At 37.1% G+C, this 26,207-nt stretch overlaps 1 protein-coding gene across 1 annotated transcript in view; it reads left to right on the top strand.

Annotated features, from left to right (window-relative positions):
- EVC2 (EvC ciliary complex subunit 2) overlaps window positions 1–26,207 on the top strand; it is a 59,764-nt gene that overhangs the window by 23,550 nt on the left and 10,007 nt on the right. Inside the window, exons 9-17 of the mRNA XM_088540026.1 lie at window positions 5,867–6,191; window positions 8,476–8,715; window positions 10,013–10,188; window positions 13,738–13,897; window positions 14,888–15,352; window positions 16,651–16,851; window positions 18,170–18,292; window positions 23,313–23,540; window positions 25,582–25,796. Of these exons, the coding sequence (XP_088396152.1) occupies window positions 5,867–6,191; window positions 8,476–8,715; window positions 10,013–10,188; window positions 13,738–13,897; window positions 14,888–15,352; window positions 16,651–16,851; window positions 18,170–18,292; window positions 23,313–23,540; window positions 25,582–25,796 (2,133 nt within the window). The remainder of the gene's footprint in view (window positions 1–5,866; window positions 6,192–8,475; window positions 8,716–10,012; window positions 10,189–13,737; window positions 13,898–14,887; window positions 15,353–16,650; window positions 16,852–18,169; window positions 18,293–23,312; window positions 23,541–25,581; window positions 25,797–26,207) is intronic.

Raw genomic sequence — 26,207 nt, 5'->3', positions numbered from 1 at the left:
TGTAAACTCTGCTTTAGTTTTGGAACAGAATGCAAAGATAACAGAGCAGTTTGCTTTTCTGGCTAATGTGCTCAAGTCTGGCCGCTATGGCATAGTCTCAGAAGACGGAGATGTTTGAAAGGAACAATTTTAAATGACTTTGACTCCAGCTTTTCTTTTCCATTCTCATTTTGTACAGCCGTGCTTGAGTTGGGGTAGGCTCAAGGTGAATATCTTGCTGAACTTAAGCCTTTTTGCTCATACATAATACATATAGCCAATTATTTTGGCAAATCATTAAGTAATAGGCATACAGTGTTTTTTTTTGTTGTTGTTGTTGTTGTTTTTTTAATGGTACAGTATGCATCAAGCTGCTTCCCAGAGAGTCTTGACAGGAAAGTTGAAAAGAATTTACTACTATATTAGAAGTTCACTTTTTCTTCTAAATGTACATTTCTTGTTGTACATCTCAATTTAATTTGCTATGGAGCAAATGTGTTTGTTTGTTTGTTTTAGCTCTTTTTTTTAAAATCTTGAATTCAAATAGTAAGAATAAAAGATCATGGTGTCATCATGAACATTTTTTAAAAATAAAAAAATGTTGACAGATGGTTGCATTGTCAGTAAAACAAAATGGAGGTGCTAATTTCACTCATTCGTCATTTTTAAATTATATAAGAGAAATTTCAAAAAAATTGGAGAGAAGACATATTCTTTGTTTTTGTAAAGTTAGATACAATTCCAGGAATTTGGATGTGGAAATACAATATTAAATAATAATTAGATGGCTGTAACAGTGAACGCACATGCAATGCACCTTAAGCCCTGCAGTTCTGTTGCCGATGCTGTTATACACCAGACATGTACCTAATTAATATATTTTTTTCTCTCTGCGAAACTCAAGTGCTTAGTAGGTAGTAGGAATGATTTTGAGAGAGAGGAAAAAAAGAAGAAAATAACTCATTTGAAATCAATGGATACATTTTTTTTTCCTCATTTAAAAATGACACATCTTTAATGTAGGTTAACCATGAAGAAGTCATGTTCAGAATGCTATGGATCATTTCTGCTTATCTTCTAGAATAGCTTCTCTTATTCCAAAACAAACAACTCTTGATTTAGTGAAGCTTTATTCTGTACTACTTTGCAAGAAGATTTATCAGTCTGCTCATACCCTTTCTGACATCTGAGTGTTCATCCAGTCTGCATAGATCAGTGGAATCTGAGTAGATCCCAGTGAAGCTGGAAGCTCTTCAGGCATCATGTGTAATGCCATAATATTTATTCATGCTTTTTTTAGTTGCTATCCAGGCTGATTTCTTTTGAAATCAGTGATAAAATGGGTGATGATGTCACTGGAATCAGGATAAGAGTCTTTTTTACTCTCTTTTTGCATAGTAGCTTTTGTTAATATGAGATACCATTCTCTGACCTCTGCTGCAATAATTACTGTATTGTAGTTGGTTTTATTTTTAAAATGAAAATCGTTAATCTGTCACTATCACTTTTAATACTATCTTTCTGTAATCAAATAAAGTTCTCTTAAGATTAATTTTTGAATGATTTTAAATGGATTAATTTAAGATTTTTTTTTTTTACCTTTTCTTTATAATGCTGTGGAGAGTTAAAAGAATTTGTTAATGAAACTGACAGCAAATCTAGTGTTAGGCTGTTGGTAGTTGTTTGTGAATTTTTGTTTTTCTAAAGTAGAGCTACTGATTTCTGAGCTCATTTTGTCATTTTTTTCTGCTGTTAGGGGAGGAGAGGAAGTGGCAGGGAGGTTATATATCATAGAAACCCTATTTATGGTTTTGCCACTGTCTTGGATTACTTCCTTTTTCTGCAAAACGAAATCTACCTGTGAGTCATCCATGTGAGAGCATCTGTAGATAATCACTATACACTTTTCACAGCAGTTTTATTTATTTATAGGATGCCTGTGTTCTCCGTACCCCCGCATTTCGGCTGTGCTGAGTGTACGTGACACTGTAACAGTGTCCCAGGCCTGATGGATGAACTGGTCCTCGGTTCAGAGCTGGCCGCGAGCTCCTGGTGCAGCAAGGAGCATCGTCAGGGTTCCTGCAAGGAGCATGGGCTGCCCCAGGCAGCAGCAGCAGCAGAACCTGCACAGAGGCAACAGGCTCTGCGCCTGTCCAGCCCTGGGCTGGAAATAGGTGCTGCCTGTTAACTTTTCTTTTCCTTTGTTTCTAATCTTAGAAGTGGTATTTGGTAAAAGAGCAGCGCTGTTTAACAGTAGGACACTTTGGTGCTAGAAATCTCCAAAGCAGTCGAGATACTTTAAAAAAAAAAAAAAGTCTCTTTTTAAAAAATAAAAACAAACATGACCTGGCTTGCTAGTATTGTATTACTGATCCCTCAGTAAATGTACGATTTAGGAAGCAATCCACTCCTGCAGCTTAATCCCCTTCGTGGCAGTTGTACTTCACTTGACTTTCTCTGGTGACTTTGGTGACTCCTGGAAGGTACAGTTTCAAGACCTGGGTGTGTGAGACTCGCTTCTGACCTGCAAGGGATTCCTCTGTCAGCCTTTGCTTCCCTGAAGTGCGACAGGGCAACGTAGATGATGCATCACCTTTTTTTCATCCCTGAGCTCCTTCCTGGTGCTGGAGTGGAGGCCATGCTGCTCATTTGTCCTTGCTTGTCCCCTCTGCGTTCCTGGGGGCTTGGAGGGTGGTGGTGACACAGACCATCTCCCATGGCCTTACCCTGCACGCGCTGCCGGAGCCTCTGTGGAAATGGCGGTCGCGGGGGCCCGGCCTCCTTTGGATGCTGCTGCAATGTGTGTGCTGCTAATTGGCTGCAGTCGGCAGATGAGAAGTGAGTCTTTGGAAAACAAGCTTTTTCCTGTTTTGGTAGAAAACGCTGCAAAGGTGGGGAGTGTGTTTGATGTTTGTTTCCCATTTAGACTTCAGAAAATTGTTGCAGGAGTTTCTTATCTTCCGGAACTCTTAATTTAAAAAATGTGTCAGGCATTAGTTTGTTTTATTTTTTTAAGACTAATGCATTGAGCGTCTGTTAATTCTCCTGTTCCAAAATTCCCTCTGTGGGCCTGTATATGAATAATAAGACTTAATAGCATAGTGATTTTGTTGTCAGTGAGAAGTTTCCGGTTTTATCTAATTAACCATCCATGTTTTTTTCCTGACACTCGTTGCTGTCCTGTTCTTTCATTCTTTCATTAGGTCTATGGAAGACATCAGGCCTTCAGGCACTCTCGCTACTTCGCTGTGTTTGACGTCTGGGATTCTCTTTTCCCAGTTCTTCTCTGGCAGATCTTTAAACCCTCTTCCTCTTCAAGTGAGTTAAAAATCTTTATGCTTGGCCTCTGCAGCTTCATTTCCTACATGTCTTTTCACCTTTCCTTTTTCCTCCCCTTCCTATTATCTGCCTTTCTGTACTGTTCTCCTCCTTTGTCTGCATGCTTTGCCCAAGAGAAACTTTGATCTTTTTCATCAGCGGATTGCCATCTGCTAATGGTACTTTGTTATCTTTCATGTGTTTATTATGGAGAGTATGCTCAGGAAGAGATGTGAGACCTTTCAAACATGAATTGCTGTAACAGGAGGAGTGCAGAGCATTTAAAGCAACTTATTAAATCTGCCTGGGTTTGAAGGATGCAGAGTGTCACGGTATGATTTTTCTTTTCCCCAGGTGTCACAAAATCCTGCATGTTTAATGTGGGTAATTGTAAGCATTGTTCTTCTGAGGACCTTGAAACTGAAAGCATTTGTTATATGATATATTGAGGTTCTCTGATATGTACTGACAAGACACCTGTAGATATCTCTGACTTAAAAACTGTATCCGTGGAGCCGCTTAGGAGTGTTCTTCAGGCTACCCTCAATGTTAGACACGCAGAAGAAAGTCCTAAGATTTCTGCAAACAGAGGACTAAGATATAAAATTCGCATCTTTGCCGCCGGTGCTTCAGTGCTTTCTGGGGAGCAGAGCATGCAGGGCTGTCCCCAGGAGAGGGCTCAGGCCTGGGCTGTGGGGGCTCTGGGAGTGGGCCCTGTGGACCTAGTTGTGCTGGCCCTCCAACACCAGCCGAGACTTGGCTGCAGGTGACCTCTTGCGTTGTCCATTTGCACGCAGTACAGGTAATCTGGATTGCTGTCTTGGGGACATTAGAGAAAGTAAAAACTTTTAGAGGTCCTTTGTATCATTAAGAATGTTTCGAGCATGGAATGGGGTTGCGTACAGCTCAGAAGGGATCTGGCCACCAGCAGCAATGAGTTTTGCACTCCTCCCCTCACCAAATGTTAGGAAGAAGTTTTAAGCTGAGGAGCTTGAATTCAGCTCCAGTCAGTGCTGTCCCATGACATGCATGGGGCAAAAGTGTCTTCAGGGGAACATTTCTCTTTTATGAGCAACTATGAACTTATGAATGAGGAGGCACAGAGACCTGAAAATCATGCCAGGGAGTCACTTCAAGTGTTGCACATCCCGTGTATAGCCAGCCTGTTCCTAGAGGAGCAGCTCATGGAGAGCATGGACCGGAGCTGATGTGACCCAACCAGCCCTGGTTGGGCTACCAGGACACATGTTGGACCAGACATTGGCAGTAAGCTGCTGGGGTTTTCACAGGTGGCAGCAAAAACCTTTTTCTGCTTCTTTATGACTGACTAACATACCTTAAATTACTATCTCCTCTATATTTTGAAGGTATTAGAGTAAAAAACAACAACAAAAAGAACTTAATGTCGTGTCATCAATTTTAAATGCACAAAATATCTCCCCTGTGTTTAACAGAGGGGCAGTGATAATGATATCAGCAGTTTTTAGTTAAAATTTATTTGGTTATATAAGGAAAGAAAAACTGCTTGACAACAATGTGAGTTGTTTCTGGATTTGTTCAGTCTGATATAAAACATTCTGAACATTTTGTTGCTCTACTATGTTGTAAATATTCCTAGCACCTTTGCTATAGCATTTGAAATTTATTCCAAGGTTTGCCTACAGAGCAGATCAATCTGATAGTTTAACCTAACTAAAAAAAGAATGAGCTTGAGCTGGATTTAAGATGTTGATGGCATATATTGTAGGTCACAGAGAACTTACTGTGTGCATGCTCTGCACACAGGAAGATACAGTGCTATGCATTCAGATATATTGGCATGCAGAGACCAATCTAATTCTCCAATCCTGAATGGAGTGCAGAATTGGCAAAAATACTGAATTTACAATGGATATGTACTGTATGAAATGAGAATAATTGTCCTTCTGATTTAATTAAGTGATAAATGAGAATCGCTTCATATGCAACATGACATTTACTGCATTTCATAAAAAATATTTCTGTCTGTTTTTAATCTTTTTTTTCCCCTTAATCTTTATTAGCTTTCACAAGAGGATACAGCTATTTTAATTTGTTTGTATTAGCAAATAATTAAACAGTCTTTCCTCTTCTATTTAGAGAAAGGAATATATTGGAGCAGAACATGAAGCATTAATGCACTAGTATAGATGGATGTGGGAGCTTAGAAGTATTTTACAAAATCAGTGAAATTTATGCTCCGTTCAGTCCATTGCGTCTGCAGCGTGGTTCTCGCCAAAGTTGTTCTGTGTAGGATGCTTATGTTTGCCTTTGAACTGAGGGAAATTCTCAGTTCTAAAGAAAAAACTTTGTCTAGAACAGAATGTAAGAACATTCATATTTCAGTGAAATCACTATAGTAGAAGTTGGCTTGCTCTGTTTTTTGATGAATTACTACTATTTTCATGATTAGCAGGCTCATGTGCTGTGATATTCCTGAGCTTCTCTGCCATTTGGTTTCACAATATTGAACGAATCTAGTTATCCTTGATTTATGTTAGAAATTTCCCATAGTCTGAGACTTCTGACAGACCTGATTGCCTCTCCACAGCTTGGAGGTTGCCAGCCTGACTCGGACAGATGCTGATTTGGAGACATATCGAGTGCAGATGTGTAAAGAAGCGATTGCTATGATGATCAAGAATATGGTTTTCAGTCACAGTCTCTTTCCTCATGTGGAGAAGAGGATGAGTTCAGTTTTCAAAAAGCAGTTTCTTGCCATGGAGAAAGAGATTCAGGAAGAGTATGAAAGAAAGATGGTGGCTTTAACAGCTGAATGTAATCTGGAAACTAGGAAGAAAATGGAATCTCAACACCAAAAAGAAAGAGCTGCAAATGAAGAGGCTGAAGAATTAATGAAAAAAGTGAATGAAAAGGTAAATCTGGTGTGAAATCAACATTGATTAAGACCAGCACGTTTCTTGTCCGGCTCTGTTTTTTGTTTACTTCTTTATTGTTATTTGCATTCCGATCACCAATTATCTTCATAGTGATCATGCTTTGTGAAAGAATAAAGCAAAAATTACTGAAATAGACAAAACCAGTTTTTGTACTTCCCTGAAACCTACACAAAACGGTTAGAGAAGTCACCTGGTGTACTGCAGAGTCATGGAGTGTGGATGAAAGGAGAAGCAGCTGTGTGGCAAGGTAGGGTGGAGTTAAGAAAGAGAGGTGAGTAGATGGTCTAAATCCTACTCAGGAAGGTAGTTTTCAAAAGTGGTCTGCCTGTTGAACAAATTTGGATAGAAGAATGAATTCCAGTTTAATACTTCTGAAAACCTCAGCTGTTTTTGGTTCTTATTTCAGAGAAGAATGTGTATTGGACAGAGAAGAATGTGTGTTGGACAGAGACATATTTAGAGAAGAATATGTAGGACAAGGAGAATCCTTTACTTGAAGTTAATGATTTTTTTTTAACAAATTATAGCTGCTGTTAAAGGACATCTCTGAGTTGAGTTGTGAAAGTGTCTGTCCCCTCATCCCCTCCAGCTTAACTTAATATCAAAAACTATTTTCTAACAATTACTGGGGGGAAATCAGAAAGTCCTGAAAGTGACTGAAAGTCCTGACAGTGAGAAGTGTGTGTCTGTCTGCATATTTTTTCACTCTGTCATTTTCATTTTTATGAACTACTCCTTGGTAGTTTTTAAGGACTTAGCTGAACTGTGTACCTCTCTCCTCACAGGTGATTTTATACTCCTGTTGCTCTTCTCTGGATGCATTTGTCAGCATTATTGTTGAAAAGCATTACAGAAAATTCAATAAATACTCAGATGTTTCCCCACTGTAGCTATGCCTTCTAACCACATCGTTTATCAAAATGAATTTATTCAACTATAATAAAGATGGGTTTGGTCTAGTATGATCAAACAGTTCTCTGAAAGTAATAATGATGAGCATCCAAATTGTCAGTTTGTGATGGCAGAGCAAAGCTTACCTGCAAAATTTACCATGAGTTTGTATGATAAACACACTGCTTGTCCTACAGAAGTGTAAGAACTAATAGAACTAATAATGATGATCTAATTAAATTAGAAAAAAAAAGTGTTTATAGTAATCCTACATGGTCTTTTATGATAGCATAGGAGGAGGACAAGGGTATTGTTAGAGTTTGTGTTTCATGTTGATACTCGGTTGCCTCTGGTGCCCTGGTGGTGCTGCTGTCCCAGCTGTGCAGAGCTTTCCTGGTGCAGTGCCCACCCTTGCCTGGGAAATGCATTAGTGTTACAGCAGCCTAGCGCTCCAAGGGGTTCAGTGTGTATATATACATATACATATAATTTCTCACACAGTGAGTGCCTACACTGGCATCATTGTGGTTATTTGCAGTCCAAAAAATAATGCCCAGAGCAGACTGTGTATTCTGGGCCTCTCTGATTAATTTTGAGTTGCCTGCAATGTGCCCCTCTGGGAATGAGGGGTTGTGCATGCAGTTTTCAGTGCAGAGGACAATTCTCCACAGATACATAGTATGAAATTTAGAACAAGACCAACATAAATACTCTTAGATAGCTCTGCTGGCATAAGAAGCCTTCTTTGCTCTGTAGAACATCTGTGCTTTGATTTTAAATGAGTTTATGCCATCTGAGATTACAACTATTAAGTTGCTGAAGAACTATGAGAAATTATTTTTGCAAAGAAGCTTTAAAATTAATTGCCATTTAATTCTCTTCTGTTGTTGTAACTCTAAGCTGATGCTTTTGGATTAATTTGTAGAAATCAATAGATAAAGTAGGTCACTCAGATATAAAGAACTTTTATGGATCTGCAGCAGAATAGATTTTTCTAGTTTATAATGTTTAAAAATGTATGCTTATTGTTATTTCATTACCCTGATTTATATAACTATGTTTAGTTTTAATAAGATTTCAGAATTGGTGAAGCATAAGAAATACATTTTGCATATAGTCAATTTGTGTGGAATCTCATGTAGTTTTTGTACAATTTATCTTAAAGAATGCTTCCTCAATTCTAAAAGCTTTCACTAGCCTTGGAAATGCTATTTGGGTTATAGATTGAATGTAGTACAGCCCTCTTCATTATGAAAAGACTGTAATCAGAGTATGCATGGAATATATATGAGCTACAAACATTGATCCTTTAAAATATGTTAAATACTGAGAATCACTTCAGATGTATTAATTTCTCTCATCTCCACAGCCAGCTGTAGAGTACAGATGTCTTCTGGATAGACTTCACAGCCTGGAGCAGGACCACTTGAAGAGGTTTCTTCTGGTAAAGCAGGAGGAGTATTTTGCCAAGGCTTATAGACAACTGGCTATTTCCAGGAGAAAGGAGCTGCATAACATCTTTTTTACACAGATAACAAATGCCATTTTCAAGGGAGAATTGAAGTTAGAAGCAGCTAAAGTACTAGTGCAAGATTACTCTAAAATACAGGTAATGGGATAATAGCTCCGTTACTCACCTAATGAGGGAGTACCAACCCACTGTAACTTTTGGGAAACATTTCAGGAAATGTCTGCCCTTAGAGGCCTAAAAGTGTGTGACTTTTATAACTGATCTTCACAGGAATAATTTTTTATAAAACATAACCTCATTATTATGCATATTTAGACATCTAAACAGCTGTGTGTTAATGCACTTGCACAGCATCCTTCTATAATCATACGAGTTAAATGTTTTTACCACAGCAATGTGCACTTGATGCTGCCTTTTATATTAATGGGTAATATTTCCAAAGCAGCCGAGTGCTAAAAGCTTGTCTTTACTGCTCGGAGAAGATAAGAGCAAGAGCTCAATTGCATCATGTGGCAGAGCTAAGTCTAAAATGATGCCCACACTGTGCAGTGGGAGACTGGGCATTGGAAATCCCCAGTTTTGATGTGGATGTCTTGCTAAGCTTGGAGCTTGGAGGAGGTTACCCTGCCTCTCTCCTGGTCACTCTTTTGGGGCAGCTCTTCCTCAGAGTCCCCAGTATAGTCCGAATTGTGTCACACAGCAAACTTCTGCTTCCAGATCTATCATATCCAGATCTGGAAGATGCAGCATAGTAGATCTATAGATATGCTATGCCATAGAAATGCCTAAGTGCCATTTTCAAAAGTAGTTTGGGCCATGAAAAGAGACGGAGGCAGCATACTGACATTTTCCAACCATGCTAGGCATCAGCTGCTCCTCCAGACTTCAGAAGATGTACTGAGCACTCTCTGTCTCAAAGTATAAATCTGTAAATTACTGAAATTGTGATATATCCAAAGTGCTTTGTGTTTTAAGGAGTTGAAAATTCCCAGCTTACATGGTGGGGGATGCTGTGGAAAGATATGGTCAGGACTTCAGTTTTATTTCTAGTTATATTTTAATTCTCTTGCAACACAGCATTTTGTGTTTTTTTCCTAGAAGCTGTTTTTAGTCAGTGAGTGTTGGAAGCCATTGTTTTGGGTTTTGTTATTCTGGCTGCTTCTTGAAGAAAAGCATATGATAGTTTAAGTCCTGAAGATTACAAAGCAATGTTTGAAAAGCAGCTTAGTATATTATTTTGTTTTATTGAAGTAACGGTACTAATTTAATGTGATCATTAGATTTAAGTTAATATAAGCTCATTGTTTCTTATTTGTAAGAGCTGTTTGACTTTGCCTTATTTAATATATAAATTTGGTCTAACTGATACTAACAGGTGATGGTTGAATTTAACATTACATCTACTGGGATGTGTTTGTTCATACTCTTTCTCTAGGGAGACATTGAAGAGCTAATGGATTTTTTGCAAGCCAGCAAGAAATATCATCTGAATAGAAGATTTGCTTACAGAGAATATCTTATAAATAGGATACAGTTATGGGATTCTCAAGCCTCTGCTCTTATAAATGCAGCAGCAAGTCAGATATCAAGTCTTGTTAATAAGATGGAAAGGCAAGTATCTCAGCTGTTTCTTGCAGGTATATAGCTATGTTATCTGAATGGCAATAGAGTAGTATGCGTAAGTCTTTCTGTCTTTGTTACCAAGCAGGAATAGCATGTAAAATATATTTGTTATTTTTTATATTTTAATATAATATTTTGTAATGAGCGTTGTGTGTCTTAGTATCTCAGCAGATGTGTTTTTGTGTCTGTGCCAACAGCTCTGTACAGTGTAAAGGTGAATTGCTGTAAGCATGTGTAGTTATCTGGTGTTAATTCTGATTTTAGTGGAGACCACACTCATCTAAGAGTCCAGATATCTTTATACATCCAAATATATCATGTATTTTTTTTTTCCCTTTCGTGATTTTGGCTGAAATTAAAAGTAATGTAATTTAGGAAAGCAGAAAGCTTGATAAGAGCTACCAAAGATTGCATCTGTTGTATCTCTTGATGTGATAAACCAACTTGCCTGATCTGTGTAACCTTCATTTGCTCTTTTTGATTAGCTTATTTGCCTCTCCATTACTGCACCATCCCCAACTTTAAACTCAAGATTTATGGATCACATACTGAGTGTTTCATCGTGCCTGCTGTGCCATGCATACATTCCTAACGTCTGCATCAGTGTGACTCAAAGACAAAAATAAATCTTTTGGCATAGGAGATATGATGCAATTCAATTTCCACTGAGAGTTCCCTTCTATCAGTTTGTACCTCTTTGCAATCAGGTTATAAGAAATATTCTAAGATATTTTTGCAGGTGTGATTATGTGAGAATCCTTCTCACAGAACTCTCTTCAGTATGGTCCCTGTGCATCCATAGCTGCAAAGCATTGCAGTGAACAACCAAGGTTTCTCAAATGAGAATATAGTTTGAGTTGGTTGTTTGGTGCTTGTCGTTGCATTTAATGGTTACAGTACAGATCAGCCACAGGACAGAGGGAAAGCTTCAAGTATTAGAAGTCCCAGGTGTTTGTGCACCTCATCCCGAAGGGTGCACTATAGTAAGATGGTTGCTTTTACCAAAAAAAAAAAAAAAAATTTCCTGGAAAGCTGGGTATTTTTGTATGCTTTACGTTTTTGGGGAGGCAGACCCACTGAATAGTGATAGAATAAGATCTATTACAAATCAAGATAACTTCAAAATATAGGTAATAATTATCATATATGGAATTTCACTGTAACTTTCCACTCCTCTGGGAGCTTGTATTTCACTCAGGGAATTTTTTACTGAACTCTTGTCTTATTGTTCATTCTTTAGATGTTGAGGTTATAAAACTCTGGAATGTACTTGTTCAGATCATTCACTAGTCATCTTTGCTGCAGGCAAACTGAAATATTCTAGTCTAAATCTAGAGGAAGTCGTATCCTACTGGTGGTCTTGAGTTTCATTTTTTTTATAATAGTGATTTAGGAATATTTACAATATTTGAGATTGAAGCCTTAAAATTTGAGCAACAAGAGAAGTCTGGTCCTATTCTATCGGTAATATAGACACAGATGTTTTTTTTTTTCAGTCCGTTGTTTCTGGTTTTGATAATGTGCCATAATGAGAAAAGGTGTGGATTAGGTATACCACAGATGAAAAGATTCAGGAACACACTAAACAGCACAAATATGAAGAGGGCAGAAGACGCTCAGAAATGTAGCTTAATAGGAGTTTTGAAATTCAGCAGATAGCAACGCGGTTACAAAGTCACATGCAAAAGATACAAGGAGCTGCTTGGTTATGAAAAGCAAAATCAAACCAAAACAATTCTTGGGTGGAAGTGAACATTTTAAATGAAATAGTGCAGCGAGAGTTTTCAAGCTGGACTTTCTGAAGGTAGCTTTTAAATAAAAGGTCCCATTTGTTAGAGCGTCCTGTAGATACAGGGTACATTTTGAAAATAACATTCGGTCTTCAGTGCCAAAAATCAGCAAACTAGTTTAAAAATAGAACCCATAATGATAGTTTTCTAGGTGTCTGTAGCTAGGCTGTTTATCTTTTTCCTTGAAGGAAAGTATGGTGAATGAATGGTCAGAAAGGCATTTAGGTGGCATTTATCCAGGTGTTGGTGTGGTGATGCTGATGAGTCCTCAGGACCTGCAGAAGCTTTGGGGTTCTTGCCTTGTTCTGATGCCAGTATCTGTTCTTTTGCATTGAGTTTCCTTCCTCTTTGGCTTCTTAGAAACTTAATCCAGTTGTGCTAATTCATTAGGTGTAAAGAACTCACCATCCTTTTTAAATCTCCCCCAAAAATATAAGATTTCAAGGGTTTCTCCTGAAAACCTTTTTTAAAGTAGTCAGTGGAACATCTTTCACATAAAAGACAAAAGCAAAACGTCTTTTACTAGTCTTTTACGTACCATTATTCTGAATATTCTCCAATCATGTGAACCTCGTCATAACCAAAATTGTTTTTTGAAGAGTTTTCCTGGACCCTTCAGGGAGCAGATATTGTTAAGATAATACCTCTGGTAGTGGTGCATTAATACAATATTTTCAATTAATCTCTTACAACCCGTTCTCATCATATCACCTTCCAATGTAATTAATAATCTTGAATTGATTCTGCAAGAAATCAGTCTGTTCGTTGTGTGCAATGTTCATTTCTTCTGAAAAACAGGATTTGAAAAATAATTTAGAAAGCATTTTAACTTTCAGATCAGGCTAGGAGTTGGTGCTTTTTGCCCAAAATTCATTTTTGACCTCTAAAGGTCCATGTTTTGGAATTCAGATGAGTTTAATATTAGAAATTGTAATTTAGAAATGCCTAACAGCCTACTTTGGCTGAATTAGATGTTCTTTTGTTGTCCAGGAAAGTTTTGGGGGAGTTTCTAGTGTAAATAGAACAGCTGGCAATATCTATCACAGATATCATTAGCATCTTCTTACTCTTTGAAGTTAAGTATGACAGGAACTGGAGAGATACTTCTCTCTCAAAGTATGAAATAGACAAGGTGTGTTTAAAATATGAGAATTTGTTCTATCAGATTATTGTATTAGTTTGAAATGTTTATAATTTTTCTGATGATTTAAATATAGTAGGAAATGTGTGAATATAAATTTCTTCAAGGATGTGATTTCTTTCTATCTTTAAAAACATTATTAAGTGTTTTCATTTGATTAAATTACATCCTTAAAAGAGAAAATCATTATTAATGAGGAGAGGGAGTTATAAAAGTCTTCTAAAATTCAATTCCAGTGGCAGTAAATGAAAAATGTAAATATTATGAATAATATATAAAGTTTAAAATGTCTTATTTGAATACTGCATGCATTACTAACTGATAAATAGTTGGTTTTGGATTTGCTTTCTCTTTCTTCCTTCTCATCTTTCTTCATACATTTTCACTCTACCTTGCAAACTGCCACAATTCTGAACTCATCGCGGAGATTAAGGTTATCCTTCCATTATCAGCTGCGTTGTTTGGGTCCCCGCAGGTATTGCTGCAATGAAATGAGGATCATTCTGTGTGACTTGTTCGTTGACCCTTGTTATGGTACTAATTGACTCAAATATCATCTTGTTCTTAACAATTTGGGGTAACAGATTTTAAATATTATTACTACAGGGCAGGTCATCTATCTGAAAGTCATTTGGGAACGCTGTTGGACCAGGCTCAGGCAGAAATTAATTCTGTTAAACAGAAATTTGATCATGATTTAAAACAAGAAAAGCAAAAACTTCAACAGAAACTCATTATCAAACGAAGGCGAGAAATACTGCAAAAGGTAATTATTTTCAGCATATTTATTGTCATGGTGCTTATGAAGCAAAAACGGAATGAGTGGAAAGCTAAAGCCCAGGTTTTATATGATAGTATTTAACATTGTCTGTGCAATGTACACTGATGTACGAAAGGGCAAAAGACCAATTGAGGCTCTCCCTCTAATCGAGGGATATTTAAATGACTTTCACAGCACACATTCAAATTTCTGCACAGTAATTACAAAGTAAAAAGTTTAAAAAAATGCTGCACCTGTGGTTGGTTTTGGTAGGATTCATCCTTCTGACTTTGGCCATCTAAAATCCAAAGCTAGCTGTAAGCTCCAACTGGTGATTGTCTTATTAGGAGAGATGAATTGCAGGTGACCCAACATAACTAGGAGAGAATTGTTATCCAAAGGGCCCTTTCTTTCCCTGTTGACTGCCTAAAAAGTGTGGAAAAGCCTACCTTGGATTGTAATTATGATCAAAGTTAGGCGAGATTAATTTTACCTTTAGGAGAATATGTGTGTCTATTTTCTGACTGTTCTTTAATAGGCAGTTCTTTAATACTGCAAGAAGAGAGATGAGGTATAAAGAAAGATGGCAACTTCATTTATTGCCTTTATTCTCAGTACGGGTTGCTTTGGTTTGACATTCAGAAAATTTGTTGCATGCTATGAGAAAGAAAACACCCAAGCAACCTTTTTTCTTCCTGCTTTATTTTTGACCTAGACTCACTTACAGAATCTTGACAGCTTGCTACATTTGAGACAGTTGAGATTGTTAGACCACAAATTCATACATTATTTAGCCCTTCTGTCTAATAGCAATTGAATTAATAAATGTCTGATAGACAAACAGAAAGCCCCCACACTGAGTGCTGAATAAGTCTTTGAACACTGAAAAACAAATTTGAGTTTTTATTTTTGCTAGGAGATTTTTAAAGAGCTGGATTTTGAGAGATTCCTTATCTTTACCTTTTTTTTTTGTTTGTTTTTTTGCCAATGAATCAGCAGAAAGAGCATCGAAAGGAGCAGCTGTCCCTAGGAGACACCTTCAGAACAACTCAGGAGGTCAGTCAGTACATCAACCACTGGAAGAGTCTTCTGAGTGATCACACTGTTGAAGTTGAAGAACTTATTGAGAAGCTTGATAGTGAAGCCAGTGAAGAGCTCAGAGAGCTTATGTTTAGTCTAATGGAGAGAGCCACCGAGGAGCTTAAACGTGTTCAGGATAGAGTATTCGTGCATGAACTGTTAAAGCTCGATGTTTTGAAGGTGTTCCTGCTAGAAGCTGTGGAGGAGCATAAGGAGGAGATCGTTGGTAAACGTGAACAACTAGAAGGAGAAGAACATGACAAGAGTATAGCCATTGAAGAATTGCTTATCCTCACCAGGCAAAAACTAAGCCAAGAACTGGAAAACAGTCTTTCAGAACAAAAAAAATTAAGGACCTTGGAACAATTAATATTCATGCAAGTATCTCTCCATTCCCTCTCCTCTGTTGCACTTGTAAGTAGAGATGGACTGGAAATTTTAACATCTGCCTAGATAACATTTTAATGGTCAGTTCTCTGCTGTATACTTTGGAAGTGTTTTTTCACAAGTGCTACACAGCGGGGTGGGCTGACACTCCTAACACAACAGTGGCATTTCCAGGACACTGTGCTTTTTAAACTAAGAGTGTCGAGTGGTAGCTTAATACTTCTGTTCACTGCGTGTGAGGTGTCACCCACATATCTTTCATTCAAGTTCTCAGTCTGTTCTCAGAGGTCCAATACTTCAAAATGTGGTTTAGTTATTGGGCTTGGGGGTTGCATCTGACCAAGGACCTGGGCTGGAGTGTCAGCTCACAGACTCAGGGATGCTGTGGAGCAGTTTTCTCTCCCCAGCTGTACTTTTGGTCATTGCTATGCACGATGGGGAAGGAAAGTTTGATGTTGACAGACTCGTGGGGTCAGACTGCAACCTCAGGTGAGTCTGCACGTATGGTGGAGCACCGGTCAGATAACAGGATCCTTGAGAGTTTTGCCCAGGTTGCAGCACTTTCTTTGCTTTCTTGAACATTTTTGACTTGCCTGATGTGTTTGTGTAGCTGTTATGCTGCCTGCTGTGCTACCTGTGTAGCATAACACCAACACTGCAGTTTCCTGTGATGTTTATGTAATGAGAGACATTGTAAGAAACATGGGAACATGAGAATATAGGTTGCTATCAAAATTGCAACTTTGGGAGGTGTAGGTGGAATAGGCAATCCCATGTTAGGCGGTTTGCCACTGGAACAAACATACCAGGTGTGAGAAATAGAAGAGAATAGAAGAGAAAAAAAAAAATTAATTAAGATTTCTCCCTCATACCAAGACATTTTTTTTTTCTTGGGGTAGTTTTATCCAGAGATTATCTTTATAAGTTTGCCTGCTGCACAGCATACACAGTATAAAACCTTTTGGAAAATATACATACACCACCATGTTTCCCACAACCACGTACACAGATCCTTCCCAATATGTCTTTGTTAGAAAAGTCTGTGTGTTCTTTTCATTCTAATTTCATTGACTTAAGTATTTTATTCAGCATTTTAAATATTTTTGTGTAAGAAAATATTCACGTAAAGAACACAAGCAGGGAAGTAGATTATATGAGCTGACAGGTTTTTCCTATTTCTAACTGGAATAAGGCAGGAAGAGGTGATCAATGTCATGTTCAATGTCTTTTCGCTCTGTATAGATTTGTTCGAATAACAGAACAGTGTGTGTTTCTTGGTTTTTAACAGGCAGCTGCTAAGTTTACCCCTTTCATTATCTGAAGACGAGTTGTTTAAAATAAGGCAGGAGTTCCACTGCTGCTTTTCCCAAATGGACAGCAGCTTAGCTCTGCCCAGAATAAGAGCAAGAACTCTGCTCCAGGCTTTCGAGTTGGAGTGGAGGGAAGCAGAGTTGCTGAAAGTGGACCAGCATATTGCCATGACCAGCAAACAGGTGGGATAAGTGTGGGAATGTGTCACTTCCATGAACGTATCCATAGGGTGTTGGCCCCATCCGCAGGCCGGGGTCCGTGGCCGCTCATCTGCACGTGACAGCAGTACCTGCTTCTCACGTCAGGATGGATCTGCAGACCTTAAGCATATAATCAATAAACATGTTTTCTTCACACTCTCCTGCATGTTTTTGTTGCCCTGTCCCACAGCTTCCACCCCGCTGAATTGAAATCATTTACGTGTAGGACTTGCATGTTTTGAGGGGAGAATGTCCTAAGCTATCTTTTCTGTTTAGGGAATAAATTCCTGACTCTTCTTGGCAATTTGATTCTTCTTTAAAAAACAAACCAGAAAAACAAACCCACAAAAAGGTATATGGAGTGGCTTTTTTATTAGTTTGTTTGTTTTTAAAGCCTAAATAAACAGAAGATCATGCATACTCATTCAAAGAGACTTTCCCAACAAGAAAGCTTTTTGTGTGTGTGTTTGTATGTTATATGAATGGTTTTCAATTTTTCAGTGGATTGTAAAACTTGTGGGTTCTTAATTTGCAAACAGAAGAAAAAAAGTATTTTATAATTTTATAAATTGTTATAAATTTATAATTTTATAAATTGTTGGGATAACATCATAGGAGAAAGGGTTTTGTGTGCTTTGATTTGGTTCAGTTATGTTTTCTAAATATACAAACCAACTTGGGTTAATTTTACTGTGTATTAGCCTAGTTCAAAACCTTTGTGATTTCTAAAGTGCTTAAGAAGCCGAATGACTTTGCAAAGCCTTATAGTTGAAGAGATGTTATAATTTCCCCAGGAGTACATTATACTTATTTGATATTCCTGTAAAGAATGTAAAGGTCAAGTATAATTTGATTACATGGAATGGTACCCCTTAATACTATCATGGTTCATTTGTGATTCTTATACAGTGTCTTAAAAACAATGTAGTTCATAAATTAATATTCTCTGTTCATTTTAAACAGTGCAGAGGAGACAAAGTATCAGTTAAAATCATTGCTTATTATCACGGCTAAGCTTGTTTAAAATTAAATTTATATGCTAGCAGTTTCCATGCAAAGGGTGAATATATAATTCTACTTGAAATTAGAAAAAAAATCCAACTTTGAATATCCAAAAGCAATTTTCTGAATGAATAGCTTGTACATTCATCTCGGAGATTATTTTCTCAGTGAAAGCCATCCGTGCCAAGTATTTCATTAATTGGTAGATCTGCCCCCAAACAATAGTAAGTAACGATATTAATGTTGGCACCTCCATCTACTTTTGTGAATACTCAGTGTATATTCAATCTTCTTACAGCAACATTCCAAGACAAAAAAAGCAGGATCAAGGAATAGAAACAAGATAGATATTCTGAAGAAATCTTTAGAGGAAAAAATTTTAATTTATGAAAACTCAGTGAAAGAAGAAATTGTGAATAAGGTAAATGCATTTTTTTTCCTGTACCGAGTTCCAAGATTTTTAATAATTAAAATAATGACAGTTTGCTATCAGTATGAGTAGGATCCATATCCAGAAGTCATGAGCTGGAGCAGTATCTCTCCTACCCTTGTCTGCGTTTGTGATGAAGTTCTGTTTAAAACTTGATAGTTTTGGCTTTGTTTTAAATTTTGAAGTTTAGTTACAGAACTGATTTCGTGTCTTGCTCTTTTCTCCTGACCTTACCTGATCACTGACCTTACCAGGAAAATACTTAAAAATAGTCTCTGTTTACTATATATTTCTTAGTAGTTTTCAGCTAACCTATGCACTTCCTTTCTGAAACATTGGATGCCTATGTCTAAAGAAAAATAGTAGTCAAAGTATTGACATTATTTGTTCTTTTGAGCCTGATGGGCTAAAATGAGAAACAAAAATAATAGACTTGCATGATAAATGTAAGGTAGTTAAGTACCTTTTCAGATCATTTCCTTTTATTTGTAATATTTAGAATGGAAGTACCACTTGTGGATGAAAAGTATGAACTAAATAAGGAATTTAGAAGTAAATGTTCCCAAGCAATGAACTAATCATAATGTATCTGCAAAATTGAAATTTGCTATTTAATCTGGATGCTTCAAGTGGAATCATCAGCAGAAGACTAGTCAGCAAAACAGTATGATACTAATAATATGCTAAAAATATACTAAACAATATGATGTTTTATGGAATTTTGATCTTCTGTTTGGAACGATAGAAGGCTTCAAGAGTAGCCAATGAATATTTAGTCTATAACTCATTTAATTTAGTTTATAATAAGTATTTGATCCTGCTTCTACTGGCAGCTTGTATGTCACCCTGAAGTCAGAACAGCTTGAAAGCTTTTTTTTTTTTTTTTTTTTTTTTCCCCCACAAAAACAAAAGAAGATTTCTCTGTAGAGTTATGATTTGGAAACTGACAAGAGGTAGAAGGAAACTCAGAGGAAGGTTTCTGGTGGTGAATAGTCATGCTAGTTTGATCAAAAAGCAATGTTTTCTTTGGTTAAGGGCAGTTGATTTGCTCTGTAATGTTGAATTGATGCTGAATGATAGAGTTGAATATCATTCTCATGTGTCGAAATGTGCTTAAAATAAGACTTTGTGCTCATGAATATGCAAATGGTGTCCAGTTTTGCAGTTTGGACCATAAATCTTATGATTCATGGTGTATGCTGCACATACAACTTAAAACTACTTGACGTTTGAAGTGCTTGACAAAGAACATATAAATGTTTCTGCCACTAATATCATCTCTTTTGCCTTTGAATTGAGGTGTAATTAAAGTATACATTTTGTGTCTCCGTATAGTGAACATGAGTTGTCAACTCCATTTCCATCCTTATTCATTATTCATATTAATCGGTTCAAACTTCTTCTGAAGGTGATCACTCAGTCATCTCTTCATTATTCATTCATCCATCCCCAGGTTTCATATATGTATAATTCATTCAAAATCCTTGCATCTGAAACTAAGCCTCCTGAAGAAAGAGGCAAACTTCAAATTCAGTTGTGTGCACACATCTGTCAACATTTCTGCATTTCTTTATCTGCATCTTTAAAGGTTTATAGTACATCCAGTTCCTTACCACAAAAGCAGCCTTCAGGTGTTATTTGCTGATTACATCCTACAAAACAAATCATGTTTCAAGCGTTATCTTCTCTCTTTATAAGATAGTGGAAAAATATAGGTATTCTGGCAGACAGGATCCTAGGCATGTAAATAAAAGCTGGAAGAAGAGAGAGAGCTAAATACAAAATTTATGTATGTTGTCATAACTCTTTCAAGCTAATGGAGCTATAATAATTCATATTAGTTGAGAAGCTGCCCTAATATTTTGAACAGAGAATGTCATAGGAATAATGTTGGGCTTTAGTCCTTTTGAAAATGGAGCTATGTCTTTTTAGTCAAGTAGATGCTTTTGAACTTTTTTCACTTAATCCTCGAATAGAATCACTTGATGCAATTATAATGTAAATCATAACATAAATCATTCAATCTCTTGTGATGAAAATTCGCTCATTCTCATTTTTTCTGTCACCTTTGAGTTTTAAGTAAACTCAAAGCTGCACATTGCCAAAATTCTGGAAGGTGACATTAGGTGTCCAGCCTGGCACCTTTTTAAACATGCATTGCCCCTTAACATGATGTCTGCTCTAGTGGTGCAGCTCCCTGCACACCTTGGTAGAATAAAAATCTAAGTGGCAGACCGAGAGTCCCATAGAAGTTACCTGCCTTCCCTGAGAAGCTCGATCTTGATTATAAGAATAACTCAAAATAACATTTTGGATTTTTAACATGTTCGCTTTTGACAAAATTAAAAAAACAGGCTGGAAATGGTGGTCTTTTATAATCAAAATCGAACTTGTGATTTGCAGAATGCTATACAGAAGCTTTTTATCTTTATTTGATTTCCTGTAATTGCTGCTAGGATACAGCATACGCTGCTAAATGCTCACAGACCATTGGATTGTGAGGTTAGAAGGGAAATGCTAAAGTTGTTAGCACTTCAGTGAAAAGCATTGCACAGAGAACGAAAGCCTCAAATTCATCTTAACAGGTTTCCCAGCTTCCTTCAAAGAATGTTGGAGATGTGTATATTTTAGTATTATTATCAAATTTTTTTCACTATGGACTGGAACATAGAAGCAAGCAATATATATTTCTGGATATAGTCCAAAGTAGAAGTTGTCTTCTTTTTTCATATGAAAAGTAAGAGGCAGCTCAGCTCTTTTTCCATAAAATTCAAATTCTGGCCATCTCCTCCCTTCTCACTATGGTTCTCTGTTGGCAGTGTTCCAAAACAAGTTTAGTTTTAAGCATTTTGGATACTGTATTTCCAGTCTGATCTGTGAACTGAATTCTCCTAACTCAAATATCCTATATTATTACTAATAAACTATATACTTAGTTATTAAATAGTCTTACCCCTATTTATTATTAAAGATCAATTCTTTGGAATAACATTAAAAGATGATGTCCCTTGTGGAAGATGGGAGATTCAGTGAAAATATCTAGAAAATTATTCTTGCCTCTGTTTTGTGTCTGTAGGAAGATTTCTTACTCCAGTGTTGTATTTGGCTTCCTTAGTATTAGTAGAAAATACTTCTTGTAGATAACTCCCTTCTCTTGTGTTCAAGGACATTCCGAATGATTTAATGGAGACTTTGGAGAATATTATATTAGCCCTGGTGAATAAGCATATCTGGTTGAAAATCTTAGTTTAACTCTATCTGTTAGATAATAAAATTTGGGTGATATGCAGTTAGTCTTAGCAGCTGTCTTATCAATAAAATCTTGAGAGAAAATTCACAGGTGTTATATTGCCTGTTTATCATCTTAAGGATCTAAGAATTTAGTGGAAGTCTTTTTAAGTGATTTAATGCTAATCATGAATTTAGTCAATAATACATAATTCCAGTTATCATCAATAGTAAGTTAATTAAGTTTTGTGTCCTGAGTACATATCATCCCTGGTCATGTGAGATTCTGAGGGGCAAAATTAGTTCTTCTGCTGATGGGAAGTAGTGCAGAGCATCTCCCCCTCCCTCCCTTCTCTACAGTAGGGCTTTTGCGGAGGAGTTTGGGGGACAGTTTCACAGCATGGAAGTGTGAGGAGACGAAGCACAAGCTGCTTGTTTCCTCCTCTCGTGGCCGTGGTTCTTGCATTCTGGCACAGGCAGTTGTTGTTTGAGCATTTCTGATAAAATAATTAACACCCTGGAAAAATTCTGATTTCCAAGACGTTATTTTTTGTATTACTGGAAATCTCTCAATAACATTTCTCAGGATTAGAACAGAGTTTAGAGACAGAATGAGAGAAAAATACATACTCTGATATTCAATAATGCCATAGATGGGATGCTTCTGTGCTTAGCTTTATTCAAAATGCCATGGGAAGTGTAGCGAGTGCTAGAACACCAGGAAAGGGAGTATGAGTGCGCTCTCTCTGTCTGAAAGACAAAAAGGGGGCCTAAAATCAAGAAGATGATTACTTACTGTTATTCAGATTTCAGCTAACCAAATGTAGATGTGCAGTGTAGCCATCAACTCCTAATGTAGGTAGAGGGTGGGGAAGCCTTGCCAGTCAGGCTGCCACTCACTGGTTTGTGCTTCCAAATGCTGCCACCTTCCACGCATGGGGACACAGAGCAAATGCGACCCGCTCAAGGAGATTTAGGAGGAGATTGGTGGCAAGGGCATATGAATTGTGTTATAAAAAATGTTCTCATAAGGAATATGCTGTCAAATATAGTTTGCCTTTTGCATCTGCGCCTTTTGCATCTGCGTAACTTCTTTATAGGTTCTCTCAAATGTGTGTCAGCAGCATAATTATTGAGTTAAATGATTTTGATTTAATCCTGTTTGAAATCAATTTAATCCAGTTTTAATCTTGTTTGAAATCCATTATCAGTGGACTGTGATTTACAGTTTAACTTTCTTTTATGTAAGAGTTTTTGTTGTTGTTGTTATTTGCTTAAAGAATAGGAGGTTCAGTCTTATCTTGCTATCATTTGAGGCTAGATATAGTCTTTACCTTAAGTCCTGCATCATTTTTTGCTAAACAGTAGGATGCCTTTTGTCTTACTCCTTAAGCAGTCATATAGGTAAAATTATATTTATTAATACTTTTATTTTTTACTTCTCATTAGATTATAAAATTATTTTAAATCCTTTAATTTAGCATAGCTTTCATATCAAAATTTTGGCTACCCCAAGCTAAAGCCAGATCCTGTTGAAATATCTCACTAGATGACCTTAGTGTAATGTTTTGTGATCATTTAAGTAAAAGCCTAGAATTTACTGTTAAAAATGCTTTTGTAAAAGTCTCATGTATTCTGTTTTGAAAATGTATCTCATTATAAGATAATGGTATTGATTTCTATTTTAATCCAGTGTGTTAATTACACAGTAGTAAAATCATGAGTTTGTGTATATCAGGCCTTCTGCTAATCTTATTAGGTTTTGCATTTCATTGTTTTTTAGGTTAAGTATGAGCTGCAACTTGAGAAAGAGAATCAGCTGCAAGATCTAGAGAATAAGCTTGGAGAGTATATTGCTTCTTTGCAATTTCAAAAAACTATTAAAAAAACCAAGATGTGGGAGCGGCATCGTGCTATCATAAATGTACAAGCTCTGCTCTTCGAACAACTGACCACTTCAAAAACGCTGTCAAAATTGGAGTGTATTCAGATTTTGGAAGCACACAATCCAGTAAGTAGTGAAGCTGTGGAAAGGGCAGATTCCTGTTAGCAGAGTGCATCTGTGACAGTAGCTTATTTGATATGATTTTTCCAGGCTGGTTTGGATGATTGGGCTGTTAATTCCTGTTATTATGTGAACTTAGTGCTCTAAGTCGCAGAAATAAAGAGTAGGAAAGTACTATTAGACCTAGGGGAGATTGTATATTGTGATTATTATTTTTATTATAGTAGCATCCAGAAATCTGCAGTCAGAAAGAGCAATACTTTGATGGCCTAGTTAGTACTAAGATATTTTGTTGCTCACGAGAAAGAGGATGGGGATGTGACTGTGAGTCGTGACCAGTAAATTGTCATGCCTGTGTAGAAAGTTGGACAGCGTTGGAAAGTTGCACGTTATAGTGCTGTCCCTGTAGCAAAATCCATAACCTCATGATGTGCTTCAATCACTGCCCTCACAAGGATTATGTATACAGCCTCCCTGTCTGTCTCTCTCCAAGCATGCTCATGCAGTTTAAATAGCACAACTTTCAGAAAGGCTTCTTCCCTTCATCATATTCATTACATTTTTGTGTGTGCCAGTTTTCTAATCCTTTTTAATACTTCAGTGCTCTGTATTCATAACAACTTTTTTTTTTATGCATCTCCCATTTGCAGCTATCCAAGTGAGGCTTGGGAGAGCACTGAAGTAGAACAAACAAAATGGGTTTTTAGACTCAAAACCTCTTTGCTAGAGGGCATCGTTAGACAGCTGTTGCTGTGAAAACTCCTGGTTACATTTTAATACTGTCATCTCTGCAGAGCTTCTCTTTGAAAGGCATTTTGTTAGTATATTTATACAGTTCCAATTTTGTTTAAAGTGGTATTAAATCTGTAGGAAAAAAATGCAGCAGAAAGAGAAAGCTCTGTGGAGGTTTCTCTCCAACTATTAAAATAACTTATCTGGTATTGCTGCCTCTTATGCAGTTAAGTGCAGGGGGTTTCATAGAGAAGACCAGGCTTTTCTCTACCCTTTGCAAAGGGGCTGTTTTTTGCTTCTCTTTGCTTGAAGATGTGAGAAGGCAAAAAACAGGTAGAGGGGCAGGTGAGAGATGTCGAACAGGCAGCACTGGATTCTTTACCCAGTGTACCAGTTCTGATTAAGCCTTATTTTGAGGGGGAAAAAAGTACTTCAATCTTAATTAAAAATGTTATAGTTAGTTTACAGGCACTGTCTCCTGGTAATCAAACCTTTGCCTCTTGCTGTGTATGTCCCACCAGCAGACAAATTTGGACACCTGTTACTTTAAAACAAATATTTCAGATTACAAAGTATCCTCTGAGTACAGCAGTGGTTGTTTTGTCAGTCATGAAACAATTTGGGGATGTGAAAGAAAGACAATAAAATTCAGTATTTTCTGCAAGCTATAGACTTGCTTAGTAAGCAACCTGTTTGAGGCCAGACAAAAAACATTTGGAAAAGTTTAGAATATGCCCATCCTCCTGCGGTTTAGTTTTACTTGCCCAAAGAGAGATCCTTGTCCTGAGAGATGCATGTTTTGTTTTTTAAGGCATTATATTTTAGTCTGCTTTTATTGCACTAAACATTATTGTCTTTTAACTTGGCACTTCTTTCATGTTTGCCAGTGATTCACTATAAGTAGAGCTTACACTGCTTAGTGTCTGCTTAAATTTCTTATTCTGTGATTCAATGGCTTTATGCAGCTTCTGGATTAATTCTAAAGGTGTCATCCTTTTGTTTGGTTCTCGGTCACGCTGGTATTGTACTTTCTAGATGTCCTCTACAGTGGGAGGCTTCAGAGAGCATCAGCCTTTAACTCAGCAAAAAGTGACTCATCTTTAGGTATTGTTCAGATATTCATAGCATACAAGTCGTGGTTACTGAAGCCATACAATGAATTGGAAAGTGTAATGACTGTGAGGGGCTGGGTAGAATGCAAAGTGAATAGACCCTTATCACACATTCTGATATCATCTTTTTTCTTGACTTAAATGAAATTTGTTCTTCCAGATGAATTATGACTTTTTTATAGTTTTGTGTTTTTAAACCCTAGGAGATTGAAGATGTTGACAGGAAGCTGGAGTATGAGATGTTGCATAAAGAGTCAGCTCAGCAGCAGCAATATCTAATGAGTAGGAAGAGATGGGCTCCGGATGGATTAGGACTTCCAAGTGAAGCTGTGGAAACTAATGCAGACAGACAGGTGACACTTCTGCTAAGACAAGCCATGAGTAAATGTGGACAATTTATAAATCTGCAGCAGCAAAGGTGAGTGTCTTGGTCTCGGGTATGGCTAAGTCACTGCAGTCTTTATACAGTCATTGCTGTGTTGGGAGGAATCTACACCTGTGGATGAACGGTGCCTTTCTGCAGTGTGGCCTGGATGATAATTGAAAACATGTAGCCATATTGAAATAACAACCGTATAATAGTAATAATGTTTTAAAATGTAAATTGTGATGTGCTACATAGCAATCAGTATTTCTTAAGTGGCCCACTGGAAAAATAACAATACTCCTTACCAGCAATGGAGAGAACAAAGTTGTGTCTCTTCTCCCAAGAAGGTAGGTAGGGACTTCATTGAAAGCTGCTTTGTTGGGGTTCAAAAAAGTAGCTGAGATGACCTGAATTAGTTTTCATGTCTGCTGTGCATGTACTTGGCTGTTTAAACTGAATTCC

This window comes from Tinamus guttatus, unplaced genomic scaffold (genome assembly GCF_059628265.1).
Source record: "Tinamus guttatus ecotype Peru unplaced genomic scaffold, ASM5962826v1 Tinamus_guttatus_pri_ptg000052l, whole genome shotgun sequence".
In the NCBI taxonomy this organism is placed as follows: Eukaryota; Metazoa; Chordata; class Aves; order Tinamiformes; family Tinamidae; genus Tinamus; species Tinamus guttatus.
Note: the sequence above shows the minus strand (reverse complement) of the source record. Positions and strands in the feature narration are given on the sequence as shown.